This window comes from Diceros bicornis, chromosome 31 (genome assembly GCF_020826845.1).
Source record: "Diceros bicornis minor isolate mBicDic1 chromosome 31, mDicBic1.mat.cur, whole genome shotgun sequence".
Lineage (NCBI taxonomy): Eukaryota > Metazoa > Chordata > Mammalia > Perissodactyla > Rhinocerotidae > Diceros > Diceros bicornis.
Window position 1 is genome coordinate 1,293,705 of NC_080770.1, and position 18,374 is coordinate 1,312,078.

The following is an 18,374-nucleotide window of genomic DNA, read 5'->3' on the forward strand; positions in this document are numbered from 1 at the left end:
TTTGCCTGGGGCTGGCAGGGAGCACTTCCCAGGGAGCCCCTGCCGGGAGGGAAGGAGGCATGCCCACCCGTTAGGGTGGGCAGCACTGGGCTTTCCCACCTCTGCCAGGATCCCAGGGGTGGGTCTCCCCACCAGCCATCTGGGGCACTACAGGTACAGGAAGTGGCCTCAGTCCTGGGGCCCTGGTGAGGCCTGGCTTCCTGGTTCTCTCTCCTCCTCACTGAGCATCCAGAGAGGGAGGCACATGCCGCCCTCACCCTTCCTGGAGGCTGAGCTCAGATGGACAAAAGGTGGGCAGGCTCAGGGGGGAGCAGCCGAGGGGAGCACTGACCCCCTCAAGGAGGCAGCAGGGGCCTGGAGTCCCAGGCTGGTCGGCGGCCACCTGGAGCCGTGGTGTCCACCCATGGACAGGTGACCGCCAGCTCTGTGTGGCCCAAGTGATGGGGGTGTCAAGGGCCCGGCCCAGCTCCTCAGGCGAGCGGTCACAAACCCTGAAGGCAACAGGCATCATGCCGCTGGGTCTGCAGGGGAGGGGCTGAGCGTCCTCACAGACGGCAGGAGTGTCCATCCCAGACTCAGAGTCCACTTGGCCAGTGCCCAGGGCGGCAGAGGCGTGGAGCTCTGCCGAAGGCGCATGCGGGCTGGGGGTGGGCAGGAGGGGCCGCAGGAGCACACTGGCCCCAAGCCAGAGAGGTGGGCGTAGGGGAAGCTTGCTCCCACTCGCCCGAGAGGGAGGAGACTGTGGAGGGTGCCAGCCCATGGAGGCCCAGGACGGGCCCTGCTGCTGCGGGGAAGCGCTCTCCCGGGGATGCTGGGTGAGGCCGGGCCAGACCTGTGCTGGCCTGGGGCCGTGTGCTCGTGTGTACGGAGGGAGAACCCTGGAGGAGGTAGGTGGCCTTAATTAGGAGAAAAGCAAGGAGGTAGAAATATTTATTTATTTAAAAACTAGGGTGAAGGGAAAATACTTAGATATTTGAACATAGTTATTCCAACAGAGAAAACATGCAATAGAAACAAAGGAAAGTTACTGGAAAACATGAGCCTCGGTTTTCAAGGAGCACTGACAGCAGAGCTGTGAAGCGCACAAGTCAGAGACAGAACTCCTCCAGCCCTTGGAGCGAATATGACTGAACGTGACCGACCTTTTGACAGAGGCTGGGACTCTGAGCACTGGGGCGGCTCTCACCAACCCTGCAGGGGCAGGGGCAGCGGGAGCCGTTCTTCTCTGCTCCCTCCCCTCAGTGCCTGGGGTTTCCAGACCGCTGTCCTTCAGAATCCCCGAGGGGCAAGGAGTTGTGGCTGAGGAGACAATCGCCCCAAACTCCAGAGCTGACTGGCTCTACTGCATTTATTTCCTTTCTTTTGGAAGCCAGAGCGCACCATCCGTCAGGGACTTGGCCTGCCTCCGGCTGAGGGTACCTGGCCCCCACGCTGCCCTGCAGCTCCGGGACCCCCGGGAAGGCAGGGACTGCTGATCCCACGCCCGGCACAGGCCCTGCAGCACCGACTACCCTGGGCTTTCAAAACCACGAGTTAGGACCCGTGTGGATAGCACGGAATGCCAAGAATTGTGTGAGTAAGGCGCCGTCACCGCAACCAAGTGCGCACCATCTTGGCTGGTGCTGTCAGTGACCAAGCAGGCTGGCTGGGCTCCCGACACAGCTGAGGGAGACAGCCACAGACACCACGAGGAAATGCTTCTCCTGAGAGGTGACAGGGTGGAGCCCACTGGGCTACCTGCTGGCAATGGGGCGATTCTGTGAGGTTTGTGGCAATGTCCCCTCTCTGGCCTCGGAGGTCAGGATGGCCACTGAAGCGAGATCCTTGCCAGCTAAAAACGGGGACTGAGCAGACGTCCCTGCAACTCCCCACAGAGACGGCCCAGGACAGTTCCTGACCCCGCCTGTGCTGTTCCCTGCGCTGTTCCCAGCATGTGGCCCCAGCACTTGGTTCGCACCGGTTCCTGACCCCCTTCTCCACCAAGAAGAATCACAAACCACTCCAGACCCTCCCACCCTATAACATGATGGCAAATCAGGAGGAAAACGCCTTTCCCGTCCTGCACTGTGGGAGGGGATGGCTGCGGGACGGCTGGGCTCCAAGGAGGGGGCTCCTGTCCAGGCCTGTCCTGGGGCTGGGCACTGCCCGTCTAGCTGACGAAGCTGGCGATGGCCACTACCTGCAGGACGGCCTCCAGGCTGTGGAGGGCCAGGAGCGTGGCGCTGAGGACCACGTCTGCCCACAGCACCAGGGTCTGCCAGAGCAGGAAGTAGAGGGACAGCAGCGCGCTGCCCGCCGTGAGGACCAGGCTGGCGGCCAGCGGCACCTCGGCCTCCATCAGGTTGCCCTTGGTGCCTGGAGAGCAGAACAGACGTGACGCGTGAGCGTGGGGGCTGTGGGAGGCCTGCTCAGGACCCACCGCCCGCGCCCGGGAGGAGAGGCTTGGGGAGCCCAGCCACGTTCCGTTCCTCGAGGGCTTGAGGAATTCCAGGGAGGGGTCCCGCTGTGACCACCACCCAGGACTCTAAGTGTGAGGAGGCAGGGGGCACAGGGGGGCGTGATCCCCACAGGGAGGTGAGGCCCACTACAGCCCTACCCTCCTCATCTCCGTCTCTGGCTCAGCTGTGTGGGTGGGAGGGAGTTTGGTTTTCTAAAAACGATCCCAACTGCATTGACACCTTTTCCTAATCACAAGTGGACTGAAATGATTTTGTTTAAAATTTCCAAAAATACTTCACTCTGGGCTCAGGCCAGTTCTGGGAAATTTCACGCATACTTATAAAACACCAAACTACTGCATATTTTACAAACAAATGGGTCACGAGAAATGCTGATCCCCAGCTGCAGCCAGCTGACCACAGGTGCCCAGGGCGCCCGAGAGCCTGCAGTGTGCGGGGAGGTGGGGGAGGGGCAGACGGGGCAGAGGTCGGCAATTCTAGCACCGTCCACCACCCTCCCACGCATGCGGGCCCCGGTCTGTGACAGCAGACACTCCAGGCCCACAGTGCGCTCAACAGGACAGCTGAGGAGACCTGCTTCTGTCCACGCCGCACAGTCCTGAGGGTTGGAGGCCAAGAGCATGGGCAGGGGCCTAACTTCCCTCTCTGCCTCAGTTTCCTCACTGTTGCTTGGGGGCACGTCTGGGTGGAATGTGCTGGTGTGTTGGGGGCCAGGCAGCATGTGCAAAGGCCCTGGCAGTGCCAGCTCTTGTTGGCTCTACTTGCTATTCCAAAGGCAGGCGTGTCTTCTAGATGTATCAGCAGAGCGTGCCCAGTATGATCCCATTTAAAACACAGACGGGCTGCCTGCGACTGCGGAGGTGAAGGCAGAGACAGGGCTGGAAGACAGGACCCCTTTGCGGGGAGCTCTGGTGGGGGGGCGGGGGTGGAGGCAGAGTGCACGCTGTGCCTCTGTACTGCTTGAGTCTTCTAGAGGAATGTACAGGGGGAGCCCTCGCACCCCTCCAAGATGTGACAGAACTTTCCAGACCCCTCTCCTCCAGACTGCTGAGGCCAACGGAAGGGGGAAGGGGGGGTGAGGTGAATATTTTGGGGCTCCAGAGTTGATGGCTAAGCTGGGTTCTGATCAAAGTGCTGTTTGTTACCCAGTGGCTTGTGCAGCATCTGCTTCCAAAGGGGAAGCGTCTCCCCCAGGGATGCTGCAGTATAATTTGTCTCTGGGACAAAGCTTCTGGATAAACTAATGAACACTTCATGATACTGTAAGGCGAGGCCTGCAGAGCCACTGGTTAGGTGGTTTAAATCCAAAGCGTCTTTAAGAGCCGTATTATAAAACGATGACTGTTTAAAGGCGCATGGCCTTTAGCTAGCAACTCTGTTATCTTAAGTACTTTACGGTTTTCACAGCCAACTCACCAAAGTATAACCGAGTTGCTTCCAGAATCCCCATCAGAAGGAGCAGAGTCAGGTCGAGGACCAGATAGTCACGAGGATAACTAAAAACCTGACCTGCAGACAACGGGCAACAGACCAGAACTCAAGTTACAGCAGCAGCAGCGACCACACCTGCACTTTGCCTCTTCCTCCCAGACTTACTTTTGTACGTCATCATCAGGAGTGTGGCCAGGAAATACAGGCAGCACCACATCCCAGTGAGATACAGCAGCATCTGAAGAGGGACCGACGAGAGCTGGCTCGGGGTTAAGGACTCTCACCAGCAGAGCGCTGCCTGGGGCGCCCACCCAGGGGGCTGACGGGGGGGGGGGGGCTGCTCCGCATCCGCCTGGAGGTACCGCAAACACTGCGGGAGGCCACGGAGCCCTGGCCACCGGCTGGCTCCCCGCCTACTGGGGCTTCCATTGGCACTCCTCCTGGTGTCCCAGGGGACATCCTGGGCTGGAGCAAGAGGACTGGGCACATGCTCGGTGACTGCAGGCAGGACGGTCTCGGGTGGTGTCGATGTCACCCTGACCCTGGCCCCAGTTACACAGTAGAGAGAAAACAAAGATTTTGTTTTCTTCAAGTAAAATATATTTCTCTCTTTTTGGGGGCAGTTAAATATCCACTGCCAACTTTCCTGAGCTCTGTACACTTCGAGTTTATGCTAAAATACGTCTCTAAGCATTCAAACTGAGGGGTTTTCATTTTCCTGCCCCTGGGGGCCTGGCGGGAGGCAGGGGGCCATCCCCCTCGAGGCCCCGGGATTAAGCGGGAGGCTGACAAGCCAGCATGCTCCATTCAGAGGAAGTCAGAGCAACTCTAAATCTGTTAGTGAACAGCCCTCCCCCTTAAAAGTGGAATTACTACTTAGAACTTGTAGAAGATCGGGGTTTTAGGGAGCAAAAAGCAGGAGCTGAGAGCTGACTTCACGGGGCCGGCAACTCCATGCTCCATGCATCCCGCGGAGGCCTGGGTCTGAGGGACACGGGACCCAGCAGGGACGCAGCAGGATACCACCGTGGAGGAGGCTCTCCCTGGAAGAGAAAGCACCGTCAGTGAGGCCCACGGTCCCAGCGCGAGGCTTAACCGGGCCTGGTCAACGTCGACACTCACGGGCCCTGCTTCCTCCTCCTTTCATTGCACACTTACAGAAAGAAGCCAGCGTTTATTGGGGCCTGCAGGTAGGTACTTTTCTATCACCTCTGCGTCTGTCCCTCCGAGGAGGATCTGACAGTCCGCTTCTCAGAACCCAGGGCTGGGAGGCAGCAGGTCCTGGGAGCAGAGGGAGCTCACAGGGAGCGGGAGTGAAGCCTGAGGCTGCATCAGCCAGGCAGGAAAATGCCCAGGAGGGCAACCCACCAGCAGCTTTTCACATCTTCTGTGGTTTCTGCATACTTGCCGCACGTATGTAATTAGATGAAAACCTCTTCTCATTCAGGTTATGACAAGTCTTTTTTCGTAATTGATAACAGACACTTGCTTTCCTCCGGAATTTTATTCATTGCCCCAAACATCCCTCCAAAAAACAAGAATTTCCTAAGTCAGCAATCCAATCTCTGTGCATCTCTTGGCCAGTCTCTGCTCCCGAGCTGTCACACATTTTTCCAGCATCCTGTCATGGAGATAACAGCGAGCCCAGGGCAGGCGAAACTGTCTCCTGAATCAGAGGTTCTGAGTTTGAAGGTAACTTGGACTCTTCCTTGCATCGTATGCGTCCCTGGTCAGATTTCCTGTTTGAAGAGGCCACACTAGTAGCACCTTCGTGATATGTAAATACATCAGTAAAAATTTAGAATTTGGCAAACACCATCTATAGGAGGCTCGAGCTGTATTGCCAGGCAGCAAGGACAGCGATGTGAACCTGCCTGCCCAATCTTCTCCTGTGTCCCGAGGGGGCAGGAGAGAGACTCCCAGCCTTGGGGAGTTTTTGTGAGGACGTCAAGGGGCGATCCCACGCCTCCTTGGGCAGATTTGGGCCCTCTGTGGAGTCTCACTTGGGTGGGGGTCTTAAGTGCGTCAACACAGGACATTAGTGACAGAGATTCAGAACTGGGCTTCAGAACTGGGCTTCGAGGAGAGACGCCACATGCTGAGAGCAGGAAGCCAAGCAAGCGCTAATGGGGTGCTGATCATTTATGAACTCGCATCGCCTTAGGGGCTGGGTGCTCTTTAAACCCGATCTCGTCTTTTCCAGGCTCTGGCTAACCTAGGCTGCCTAGATACCTGTTATTATTTGGGTGGATTTCATGTTAATTGGGGTTTTCCTCCTTTCTCATCTTTTTCTGGAAGGTCACCCTCTGACCCACTTCAAATCTATTTGCCAGCTGCCTACTGTCAGACTGCAATTGTAGAGACCTTAAGCAATACACGATTTCAATAATTAACATTAAGGGTGGCTATAATCAGAGAGGCTGTCCGATCTCAGGCCTACAGGACTCACTGTGACAAAGAGCTGTGGCTCTTAGGACCTGGCATCTTTTGTCAATGATTTACCGTGATGACAACGGGCTACGAGCAGGTGTGCCCAGACAGAAGTTAAACGTGAAAGTAAGAAGAAATGTCCCCCTGAGGTGACACACAAGGTGAGGAGGAGATCCTGTGCTGGGATAAACTTCATCTTTCACCAAATGGAAGTATACAGACAAACCTCATTACCAGTGGCCTTCCGGGGACAAAGGTCTGGCCATCTGGAACCGTCCTGTTGGAGGGCCCTGAATGAAACAGACAACCGAGCCGGCTCCTCTGCGGAGGCCGACCTGCTGCTCTGGTCTGCTCCCTCCCCCGTCCCTCTGCGCCCCGGGACCCCAGCGCAGGACAGCGGAGGGACGGAAAGGGGACTTGATCTGACCGCGTGAACCTAAAACAGCTCATGCCGAGGCCTGGGGACACAGCCTCCATCCCACCCACATGCTTTCTTTCTATCACACAAGTTGTGCACACAGATGCTGTCACCAGACGGAGCGGTCAGTCCTGTAAACGGGGCGGCGACCCAGCAGGGCGCGTGCCAAGCTCAGGCGTGCCTCGGCTCGTGCGCCGGGCGGGCTTCACACTGTCTGTCCCTGAACCCACCAGACCACACTGGCTGTGACTTCAGACCAGGGGCAGCCGGGCGCCCGGCACCGCCTCCCCGGACACGGACCTGCGGCGGCCGCGACAGGCGCCCCTGCCCTCCTCCGGCGACCCTTCTTCCCCGGGCCCCCGCAGGGACCCCCAGAGCCGCACAGCACACAGGTCCCCGAAGCCCTCCGCTCCAGTCCGCGGAGCGGGAGCCCCGGGGAGCCCGGGGACCTGTCCGCTGCGGGTGGGGACCCCGGGAAGGGACACGAGCGTCCGCACGGACACCTGTGCCCGCGCTGCCCGCAGCACCGGCCACAGCCGCAGGGAACGACACGCAGACGGCCCGGGCGCCCGGCAGGGGGCTGCTCGGTTCCCAGCCCCGGGCGGAGCCTCACCCTGGGCAGACCGCGACCACTGCCCCCGCTGGTCGGCCGTCCCACCCACAAAGAACCGAACCCGACCGGACCGAGCCCCTCTCCCGGGGTCATCCCCGCCCGGGCCCCTCCCGAGCCGCGGGCCGGCCGGCGCTGCGCGGGGGCGGACTCGGCGCCGGGACGCCCCCAAAACCGCGGGCGCCCCCCAGGTCCTCGGGACCCCTGCGGCCCCCGCCTCAGCCCTCACCTCGCCGCGCGGCCGCCATCTTGCCCCCCGGCCCCGCCCGCCGAGTCCGCCGCGATCCCGGCAGCCTCTCGGCCCCGCGCCGTCCGTGTCCGTTCGGCCATTTTCGCTTCTGCTCCCGAAGGGGCCCGACCGCGCCGCGTTGAGGGAGTCGACGCCGAGCCGCGGCCGAGGCCCGATTAGCCCGTCCGGCGGCACTCGGGCACTTTCGGACAGGAGGAGGCGGAGAGCCGAGGCTCGGGAGGATCCGGACTCGGGGGCGTTCGGCTCTGCTCGGCTCAGCCTCGGGCCGACTCGGCTTCCGCTCGCGGCGGGGGCGGGCGGAGCCTGCGGCGCAAGGTTCTCCTGGCCGGGCGTCGCTGCGTCGGAGGCGGGCGAGAGGCGGCCCCGCAGTCGGCGACCCTGTGGGCCGGGGACGACAGCCGGCGCGGCCTCCTAGGTGCTGAGGAGGGCTAGCGCAGAGCCGCTCGGAAACCCTCGTGCGGCCTCGGACCAATTCGGACCGACTCGGCTCCGCGCTTCGGGCCGCTTCGGCCCTCTTCGGTTCCTGGTCACTTGGTCGTCGGCTCTGCTCGACTGGGCCGCTTCGTGCCGGTTCGGCCCCTGTTCGGGCGGCCTCGGCTCGGCTCGGCGGGCGGTTTCGGGCGGCCTCGGCCCGGCTTCGGGCAGGCTCGGCTCGGCTCGGGCGGCCGTCCTCGGGCAGCGCTCTTCGGGCTCGGTCCCGGCCTTCGGGCGGCCCCGGCCAGCGCCTTCGGGAAGGCTCGGCGGAGTCCGGATGGAGGACTCGGACTCGGCCGCCAAGCAGCTGGGCCTGGCCGAAGCAGCGGCGGTGGCGGCCGCGGCCGCTGTGGCGGCGGCGGCCGCGGCCGCGGCGGGAGGCGAGGCGGAGGAGCCGGTGCTCAGCAGAGACGAGGACTCGGAAGAGGACGGGGACTCGGAGGCGGAGCGCGAGACGCGGCGGGTGACGGCCGTGGCGGTGATGGCCGCCGAGCCCGGGCACATGGACATGGGCGCTGAGGCCCTGCCTGGCCCCGACGAGGCCGCCGCGGCCGCCGCCTTCGCAGGCAAGTGCGCCGCCCGCGTCCCCGCGCACCTGTCCGCACCTGTCCCGCGCTCCTGCCCCGAACACACCCCGCACGCACCTGCCCGCACCTGCACCGCGCGCAGTCCACTCACCTGTCCAGACCTGCCCCTCGCGCATCCTGCAGGACCAATGCGCACCTGCCCTGCACACCTCTCAGCTAGCCCTCGCCTACCCCACGCACCTGCTCTGCACACCTGTCCTCTCTATGCTCCTGCCCTGACAAGCCCACCCATTCTCTCCCAGCACCTGCCTCACACCTACCTCGTGTGCCCTGTTGTCCCTGCACACCTGCTCCGTGTGACCAGCTTGGCCCTGCCCTGCACACACACCTGCTCCCTGAACCCCTTTTCCTTGTGCCAGCCTCACCCCCTCCTGTTCATCACTCTGCTCCCTCCAGAACCTTCTCAGCACCTGCCTCTTGTCCTGCCTGACTTCTCCTTCGTCTGTCCCAGGTATTGGTGACACAGGAGGTCAGACATGGATCCTGTCCTGGAGGAGCCTGAGGGTGGGCGTGTCTGGTTGCCTGGAATCCTAAGGGCCAGTTCAGGTGTGGCCTCAGTGCTGGGGAGTAAGACTGCTCACCCAGCCTGGGAGGGCCGGCAGCCTTCTGGGCAGTGAAGCCGGAGGTCAACATCCTGCTCCTCAGACAGCCCTCCCTGTCTGCCCCCCGTTTCCTGTATAGATCTTCCTTCCTGCGACCCCCTCAGGCTCCCTTCCCCGGGGGAAGGCTGGCGAGGCTGCTGGCCCACATTGTTGTTTCTTGCCGCACAGAACATTCTCATTCTCAAATTTCATGACCCATGGAGTCTCGGAGAGTGCCTCAAAATGCACTTTAGAGGTAGCGCCTCCCCAGACCAGCGGCCCGGAGGAGGTAGACTTTCCCATGTGTTGTACCTTGACCCACTGGAGGCTCCCGAGTGGCCCTCGAGGACTAGGCGCACCATAAGGCACTTTTCCCTTAAGGAGTCTCACAGCTTTCAGAATTAGACAGCAGCCTCCCATTCTGGTGTGTGGGGTCCTGGTCACTCAGGGGTTTATTCATCCCCATCGGTGCTGGCTGGGGGGCCAGCAGCCCAAGTCCCTCCCTGCCAAGCGTCTCTGGTCTGCCTGTGGTTTGTTTGGGGTCCTCGAAATATAGAGGAAGAAGGCTTTGTGGTTCTCAGAAGGTTCAGTTTTCATCGCTAAACTGTGGTTTAATGTTGGGATTTTGGACCGTGAAGTTTTTCTTCAGATTTTTGCTTTTTGCACATATTTTTCTTTTTCTTTCTTTTTTTTTTTTTGTGAGGAAGATCAGCCCTGAGCTAACATCCATGCCAATCCTCCTCTTTTTGTGAGGAAGACTGGCCCTGAGCTAACGTCTATTGCCAATCCTCCTCCTTTTTTTCCCTTTTTCTCCCCAAAGCCCCAGTGGATAGTTGTATGTCATAGTTGCACATCCTTCTACTTGCTGTATGTGGGACGTGGCCTCAGCACGGCTGACAAGCGGTGCGTCGGTGCGCGCCCAGGATCCGAACTGGGGCCGCCAGTGGCGGAGCGTGCACACTTAACCGCTAAGCCATGGGGCAAGCCCCTGCACATATTTTTCTGAATGCAGAAAAAAAATGTGATGCCATCCGTGACGACATCAGAGAAATGTGTTGACGTTATGTGGTTTTTTTTTGCAAAATTTTATAGTTGTGTTTTTGCATGTGTTAAAGGACTAAAACTTTTTTTGTCATGAATTCCTGAGGACCATCGTTTCCAGATGTGAGTAACTTTGCAGGACACGTTGATTGTCTGAGGCCACCTCCCCTGGGCAGACGGCTGCTTGCATGGTCTTTAGACTTGAGTGTGTTCAGACAGAGGGCTCCTCAGCACGTGGGGCTTGCTGGTACATAAGCATGCCGTCTGCTAGTGGAGACAGACAGGGAAACAGGCATTTTCAGTGCAGTTTGGTGAGTGCTTGGTTAATGGAGTGTGCAGGACTCTTTCAGCTAGTATTTTTTGAGCACTTCCCACATGCCAGAGACTGCCCAAGGCATGCAACATTCTAGAATGCTGGGCGACCCCACTTGTCGGCTGGGGAGCATTGAGGAAAGGCTCTGCAGAGGTGGTGCCTGAGCTGAATGGTGGTTGCATCAGGAGTGGGCACTGAGCCGGTAAGGGAGATGTGACACAGACGGAGCAGTATGGCCTGTTTGGGGGTGACAGGTGGCTGAGAGGTGGGAGGGGGAACATGGGAGTGTGCAGAACACCTGTGTGCAGACACTGCCTGGAGGTGCAGGGGGCCCAGGCAGGTCGGACATGCTTTTCAGGAGGAAGAGGCTAAGGTCATCTGATGGCATTGGCCTGGAGATGAAGGAGGAGTGGGAGGAGGCCAGGCCAGGAGGGAGGGAAGACCAGTGGGAACGGGGCCAGGAGGGGTCCCCACCCAGATGGGAGGGCGCGAATGAGAGCGAGAACTCCGTGTAGGTGGTGCTGTTGCTATCTGCTCCGCGTCTGATCCGATCATTGTCTGTGTGGGATTGGTGGGGCCTCCGAGGGCCATGGTTTTCTCCCAAAGGGAGCGAGAAGCCAGCGGTGGTTCAGCAGGGCCTGTGGCCGGGTCAGCGGGCACGTGGGGAGCGGGTTTGCTGTGCTCGGCTTTTTGCTGTGCATAAAAGGCTCTCCCGGGAGGGAGAGGTTGCCTTTTTTCCTGGAAGACCCAGATCATTTAGACTCTGGTCTAGAAATGTGGATTAAGCTCTGGTGGGAAGTGGGGACACCTGGCTGGGAAAGGCTGTGTTGGGGCCTCTGGCTCTGATGGCGTGCTGAGTCAGACTCCTGTGTTGCAGAGGTGACCACTGTGACGGTGGCCAATGTGGGTGCGTCTGCAGACAACGTCTTCACCACGTCGGTGGCGAACGCCGCCTCGCTCTCGGGACACGTTCTGGTAAGCCGCTCTGCAGTGCTTCAGCCCCTGGGCTTTTCCCCAGACCTGAGGAGAGTGGCCCCGGGTCCCCCAGAGACACAGTCAGGGTTCTGTCAGCAGCGCGGGTGCCCTGGGCCCCGGGAAGGCGTGCGGCTGCTGCTCTCAGGGGGCCCCCAGGGCCGAGCTCTTGGTAGAGAAATGAGAGCTGAGGTGGAAGCAGCCTCTGGAATGTGGGAGAGCGGGAGGGACCCTCCCGAGCCTGCAGCCAGGGACAGTGCTCGTGCCGTCCTCGCCACAGGGCTGTGTGGTGTCCCCCCCGGGGTGGGAGCTCCAGCAGCCACCCGGGGTCAGGCCTCTCTCAGCCTCACTAGTGGCCCCGTCCTGCCTGCTTTCCTCGTTCATATAGCTCCCGACATTTGGAAGGGTCACCGTCTTTGGCCTGGCCCAGCATCCTGTTGGTAGCATTTACAGCTCGTCTCCTGCCCGACTCATGCGTTCTGCACAGTGACTGCCCGTCCTCTTAAGGTGGCTGCTAAGAGCCAGGCACGTTTCACATAGCCTTTGTGGCCAGAGTCAGAGCCTTTCATGGTCATGCTGCATCACCCTGGTTTCACCTTTACATCTGAGGCCTTCAGTGATTTGGGGACAGCCTTGTGTCTAAGTGGGAGATGCCAGGGGTGGGCAGAGTCTTCAGAAAGGGGGTTTTCCTGAGGCCTTTGCCAAACTGTTGGTTACGGTTTTTTCTTAGCCTTGTTCACCCCCCTCGGCCCTACATCCCTGAGAGCAAAGGTATTGTCATTGGAATGATAACCAACAGAAGCCTCATGCTCCTGTCATGGTAGCGCACAGTGGAGGACAGCGCAGTGCCGTAGCAAAGACTAGCCCAGTGTAGCAAAAGACCCAGAGCACAGATCCAAGAAGCTTGGTGTATTTATTACGGTGTCACAACACACTCAGGCCAGTAGCCAGGGGACGATTTCCTGCTTCCAGCTGGTCACACTTTCCCGGCAGCAGATCCTGTCTCATCCTCTTTTCTAGGCTGCAGCCAGAGGGTCAGGGAGCTAGGGTGCACCCCGGGTCTGAGGCTCCTGAGTGCGGTGTTTCCAGTGGGCTCTGAGGACAGCAGACCCAGGAACTAGTGTGATCCTGTTGGAAACGGACACCAAGGAGAGGGGGTCTCAAATATCTATATTTCCCGCTTGCCTTCCTAAGAAAAATACTTCGTGATTCTTAAACGAACACAAACCATCCCCCTTTTCCAGTAGAGAGCTGCACGTCTTCAGTGATTCAGACGCAAGCAGTGTAGACGCCCTTACTGAGGCATTGACCCTCCAGGTCTGTGAGCACAGGCCCGGGTGCGTGTGCGTGTGCGTGTATGTGTGTGCGCATGTGTGTAGAGTCGGGGGGTCCCTCAACAACATGGGTAACTTCTACTCACTTCCCCTGATTGGAAGACGGCATTTTCAGATGTAAGAAACTTTAACTTTGCCTTTGCTGGTTTTATCCTCTCAACATGAAAGCATTGGAGCATTCCAGAACGTTGGGCTGGACAGGTTGCTTGGCAGTTTCTAGTCTACCCCAGGGTGTCTGAGTGAGGCCTTGAGAGTTTGGCAGATGACTGACCAAGGCCTGCGCATAGTGGGCAGCAGGAACAGGAGAGGGACGTCTGGCTACTGAGGAGGAGGGCGAGGCCGGGTCTGGCCCAGAGGAAGGAGGCGAGGTCACAGCAGCATCCTGCCAGTGCGGAGAGGGGTGTAAGTAGTGCGGTTTGGGAGGACCCGGGCTCTGGTGGCCATCGGGGAAGAGCCCTGGATGGGACACAGCAGAAGGGAGTTCTGCCCTGGGCCTTGGCTGTGAGCATAGGCATGGTCTCTCGGAAACCCTCCCGTGAGACCTGTGGCCTCGCAGCTCGCAGGAGCTGCACGGGTAGACATGACGGCATTTCCTGTTTCCAGGAACGTTTATTCTGACAAGGGATGGGGAGCGTTTGTTCAGGGCTGTGCAGACCTAGCATGTCTTTTCCTGTTCTCGCTTCTGAGTTTAAGTCTTTTAGAGACTTCTTTAAAAAGACCTTGAGGTGTGGTAGGCATCCCTTTGTTGGTGATGGTTAGCAAGAACCTCACTGTAGGACCATGTCTCTCTGCACCAGGTGACATGCCCACGCTGTCACTTGAGATGACTTATGGGACGTTCTCTCCCCTAGTCTGGGAGGACAGCCCTTCAGATTGGGGACAGCCTGAACACCGAGAAAGCCACGCTGATTGTGGTGCACACGGACGGGAGCATTGTGGAAACCGCTGGGCTGAAGGGGCCGGCTGCGCCTCTCACGCCAGGTACCGCCCTTCCTGCTCCGGGCTTTCTGGAGGAAAACGCGCCCAAGAGTTAATGGAGTCTGTTCTGGGGTTTGACTTATTTATTTTTGCGGTAAATTTGGAATGTCAAATATCATTAAGTAGAAATGTTACTGAATGAAGTGGGCTCTCCTCTTGGTGAGTTAAATAAGACTCTATACCCCTGGAAGTTGTCTCACAAAGTAAAGTGTATTTGCAGCAAATAGGAGGTCATGAGGAACCATTTGCAAAGTCATGGCATTCCCAAACAAAGAGAAGGAGGATCTTTTATTTGGTTGGGGAATGAATATTCAAAAGGGAGGGGCCGGTATTCGGTATTCGCTTGCACAGGCTCAGCTGGAGAACTTACTTCCACATAATGAGGCCTAAGCTCCTCCTGGAGAGATCTTTGCTTTAAAGGTAAGGCAAAGGTCATGGGCATAGCTCTTGTGGTGAGGCCCGGTCAGTTTCAGGGTGGTTGGTGGTTACATCTCCTTGACAGACACAGGGAAAAGAGACAACTTGGAAAAACAGCTAATTGCTTCCAAACCCGCCCTTGAGTTTCTTGAGGCACCTATTTGGTGACAGCAAGAGTGGAATTTTCCAGGCTGAGACAGAGTCTCCCAGAGTTGAAGGGGCAGTGCTGCTAAGTCAGATGGTCCGTGAACAGCTGGAGAGTCTGCTGTTAGAATCAAGGGAGTTTCTTGTACTTTTCTAATTATTTAGGATATATCTGGTGTCTCTTACTTTCAAAATGCTTCCTTTGCCCAAGGTCCCCAGTCTCCTCCGACTCCTCTGGCTCCTGGCCAAGAAAAGGGTGGCACCAAATACAACTGGGACCCGTCGGTGTACGACAGCGAGCTGCCCGTGCGCTGCCGCAACATCAGTGGCACCCTGTACAAGAGCAGGCTCGGCTCAGGTGGGACGGGCCGCTGCTTGATCCGAGGGAGCTGCCCTTGGTAGCTCCCCACGGGAAACTGGGGCCCAGTAGGGCTGTCATGACAGGTGAACTAGTTGGGATGACGGGAGCTGTGCGTGGCTCACGGCCCTGGGAGCTAGGGCCATGGAGAGGAGGGGGCGATTCAGGGGCACATTGAGAAAACGTGGTGACCCCTGGGAGGGAGAGGAGCAAGGGCAGAGGCAGGGCTGGCACGTGCTCCCTAAGTTCCTGGGTCAGCTCAGTGACCTGTAGGCAGCTGGTTATGGGAGCGGGCAGCTGTCACGGGCTCAGTGTGGGACATGGTTGGGCCTGCAGTGCCCGTGGGCAGCGGCTGGAGAGGTCGAGTAGGCAGTCAGAGGCACAGCCTGCAAGAGCACGTGTGAGGTGCAGGTGGCCGCGTGGCCTGTGGGCCTCTGGGGTGGGCAAGCTCAGGCCCGGGGAGGGGAGCACTCGTGTTTTCGGGGCGTCCCAGGAGGAGCCAGGCAGGGGCGGGAAGGAGAGGCCAAGGCAGGAGAATGGCCGGGCCCGGCGTCGGCCAGCTGGGCCAGCAGCGGGAAGGGTGGCTGCGGTCTGACGGGCGCGTGCTGTCTCAGGGGGCCGGGGGCGCTGCATCAAGCAGGGCGAGAACTGGTACAGCCCCACCGAGTTTGAAGCCGTGGCGGGGAGAGCCAGCAGCAAAGACTGGAAGAGGAGCATCCGCTACGCGGGCCGGCCGCTGCAGTGCCTCATTCAGGTATGGGACACGCTCGCCCCGGCCTCAGCACGAAGCTTCCGGGGTCTCGGGGCGTCTCCCAAGGCTCAGGCTGTGGGGTATTCCCAGGCTGCCAGCCCAGAGGCGAGATGCCCAGGCTGGAGTCAGACTGGGTTTGAACCCTCCCTCACTAGCTGTGTGACCTTGGGCAAGTTACTTAACATCTCTGTCTCTCAGTTTCCTGATGTTTCAAATGGGAGGATGGTGATGTCTGCTCCACGCAATTGTGAGGAGTGGATGAGGCAACATGGCAGCTTCTCTTTGCACGCATGTGGCTTTTTAAAAGACACCTAACTTCTCTCCACATCAGTTTCCTCATAAGAGGAGAGGGCTGCCTGTTCGTGTTTCTAGTTTAGCTCCTTGAGTGTGGATAAAGAAATAATGCGCGTAGAACCTGCTCACTCCTTAGAAGGAGGAGTAGATCCGGCCACAGTAACAGCACTGGAGAAGGGAGAAGTGTGGGCAGAGGAGAGGGTGGAGATCACAGCGTTTAACCTACGCACGGTAGAGAAGCGGAAGAGCTAACTGCAGTCTTCCAGCGTGGCTGAGTCACGGGTACCGGCCGACTGTCTTAGGCATCACGGTGCTTCTTAAATTTCAGGACGGGATCCTAAACCCTCACGCCGCCTCCTGCACTTGCGCCGCATGCTGCGATGACATGACCCTGGTAAGTCGGGAAGGTCAACCCGGTGCAGAGTTAAGAGTGCATGGTGAGCGGACGGCGTGAGCAAGCCCGGGGCTCCTCTGCTCCCTGGCGCTCTCCCCTCTGTCCTCTGCCCCGCGGAGAGGCATCGTCCCCGTTCCCCTCTAGGGCTTGTTTGTCCCCTGTGTCCCTGGCAACCCTTTGGATCATCTAGGGGTTCTTGTCAGTGTCTCCCTCAAATTCTGTTTTTAGACATTACTCTGATACTGACGCCTGCACGGGGGCACCTGGTCGGCCTGAGTAGTTGCTCACAGAACATTAAAGGAGACTTTCTGAAATGACGGAAAGCTCCCATGATATCACTGTCTTAACCCCAATACCAGACACACACAGTTTTTTTTTTTATGGCTACAACAAATGTATATTTGCCATTTTATATTCTGCATTTTTTAACATTATGTCATGAAAATACTGCACTGAACTTATACCTGTATAGAGCTTCTAATGTCTTGGAATAGTTCCTTATCCTAATTCTTAACTGTTTTCATGATACAGCATCCATTTATGATAAAAATTCTGAATAAAATGGGTATAGAAGGAAAGTATCTCAACATAATAAAGACCATATATGAGAAACCCACAGCTAATATCATCCTCAATGGTGAAAAACTGAAAGCCATCCCTCTAAGACAAGGAACCAGACAAGGATGCCCACTGTCACCACTCCTATTTAACATAGTACTGGAAGTCCTAGCCAGAGCAATCAGGCAAGAGAAAGAAATAAAAAGGATCCAAATTGGAAGGGAAGAAGTGAAACTGTCACTATTTGCAGATGACATGATTTTATATATAGAAAACCCTAAAGAATCCACCAGAAAACTTTTAGAAGTAATAAACAAATATGGTAAAGTTGCAGGATACAAAATCAACATACCAAAATCAGTTGCATTTCTGTACACTAACAACGAAGTAGCAGAAAGAGAAATTAAGAATACCATCCCATTTACAATTGCAACAAAAAGAATAAAATACCTAGGAATAAACTTAACCAAAGAGGTGAAAGATCTGTACACCGAAAACTATAAAACATTTCTGAAAGAAATTGAAGAAGACACAAAGAAATGGAAAGATATTCCGTGCTCTTGGATTGGAAGAATTAACATAGTTAAGATGTCCATACTTCCTAAAGCCATCTATAGATTCAATGGAATCCCTATCAAAGTTCCAACAACATTTTTCACAGAAATAGAACAAAGAATCCTAAAATTTATATGGAACAACAAAAGACCCCGAATAGCTAAAGGAATCCTGAGAAAAAAGAACAAAGCTGGAGGTATCACACTCCCTGATTTCAAAATATACTACAAAGCTATAGTAACCAAAACAGCATGGTACTGGCACAAAAACAGACACACAGATCAATGGAATAGAATTGAAAGCCCAGAAATAAACCCACACATCTATGGACAGCTAATCTTTGACAAAGGAGCCAAGAACATACAATGGGGAAAAGAAAGTCTCTTCAACAAATGGTGTTGGGAAAACTGGACAGCCACATGCAAAAAAATGAAAGTAGACCCTTACCTTACACCATACACAAAAATTAACTCCAAATGGATTAAAGACTTGAATGTAAGACCTGAAACTGTGAAACTTCTAGAAGAAAACATAGGCAGTACGGTCTTCGACATCGGTCTTAGCAACATCTTTGCAAACACCACGTCTGACCGGGCAAGAGAAACAATAGAAAAAATAAACAAATGGGACTACATCAAACTAAAAAGCTTCTGCACAGCAAAGGAAACCATCAACAAAACGAAAAGACAACCTAACAATTGGGAGAAGATATTTGCAAACCATACATCTGATAAGGGCTTAATCTCCAAAATATATAAAGAACTCATGCATCTCAACAACAAAAAACTACCAACCCAGTTAAAAAATGGGCAAAAGACCTGAACAGACATTTCTCCAAAGAAGATATACAGATGGCCAACAGACACATGCAAAGATGTTCAAAATCACTAACTATCGGGGAAATGCAAATCAAAACTACAAGGAGATATCACCTCATGCCCGTCAGAATGGCTATAATTAACAAGACAGGAAACAGTGTGTTGGAGAGGATGTGGAGAGAAGGGAACTCTCATACACTGCTGGTG

The 18,374-nt window shown here is 56.7% G+C and overlaps 2 protein-coding genes across 10 annotated transcripts in view; one reads left to right on the plus strand and one right to left on the minus strand.

Moving 5' to 3' along the window:
• Positions 1-917: 917 nt before the first annotated feature.
• Positions 918-7,862, minus strand: TMEM80 (transmembrane protein 80). Of its 7 annotated transcripts, none has more exons than XM_058526110.1 (5): positions 7,578-7,862; positions 4,914-4,933; positions 4,056-4,149; positions 3,876-3,968; positions 918-2,355 (listed from the first exon to the last, which is right to left on the minus strand). In XM_058526110.1, exons 1-5 carry the CDS (start codon positions 7,594-7,596, stop codon positions 2,150-2,152), a joined length of 432 nt encoding a protein of 143 aa, XP_058382093.1. In that variant the 5' UTR covers positions 7,597-7,862; the 3' UTR covers positions 918-2,149. The 7 variants fall into 7 exon arrangements, with proteins under 7 accessions (XP_058382093.1, XP_058382092.1, XP_058382095.1 ...); XM_058526109.1 differs by having other exon boundaries at positions 4,056-4,128; positions 4,825-4,933; positions 7,578-7,752; XM_058526112.1 differs by having other exon boundaries at positions 4,056-4,128; positions 4,825-5,629; positions 7,578-7,629.
• Positions 7,863-8,261: 399 nt separating this feature from the next.
• Positions 8,262-18,374, plus strand: part of DEAF1 (DEAF1 transcription factor) — a 35,014-nt gene continuing 24,901 nt past the window's right edge. For 2 of the 3 annotated variants that reach the window (XM_058526105.1, XM_058526106.1), the window contains exons 1-6: positions 8,262-8,638; positions 11,472-11,569; positions 13,752-13,881; positions 14,651-14,797; positions 15,412-15,551; positions 16,171-16,236. In XM_058526105.1, coding sequence (XP_058382088.1) covers positions 8,350-8,638; positions 11,472-11,569; positions 13,752-13,881; positions 14,651-14,797; positions 15,412-15,551; positions 16,171-16,236 — 870 coding nt within the window. In that variant the 5' untranslated portion in view covers positions 8,262-8,349. Of the gene's footprint in view, positions 8,639-11,471; positions 11,570-13,187; positions 13,303-13,751; positions 13,882-14,650; positions 14,798-15,411; positions 15,552-16,170; positions 16,237-18,374 lie in introns of all 3 variants that reach the window. The other variant, XM_058526107.1, reaches the window with a different exon arrangement.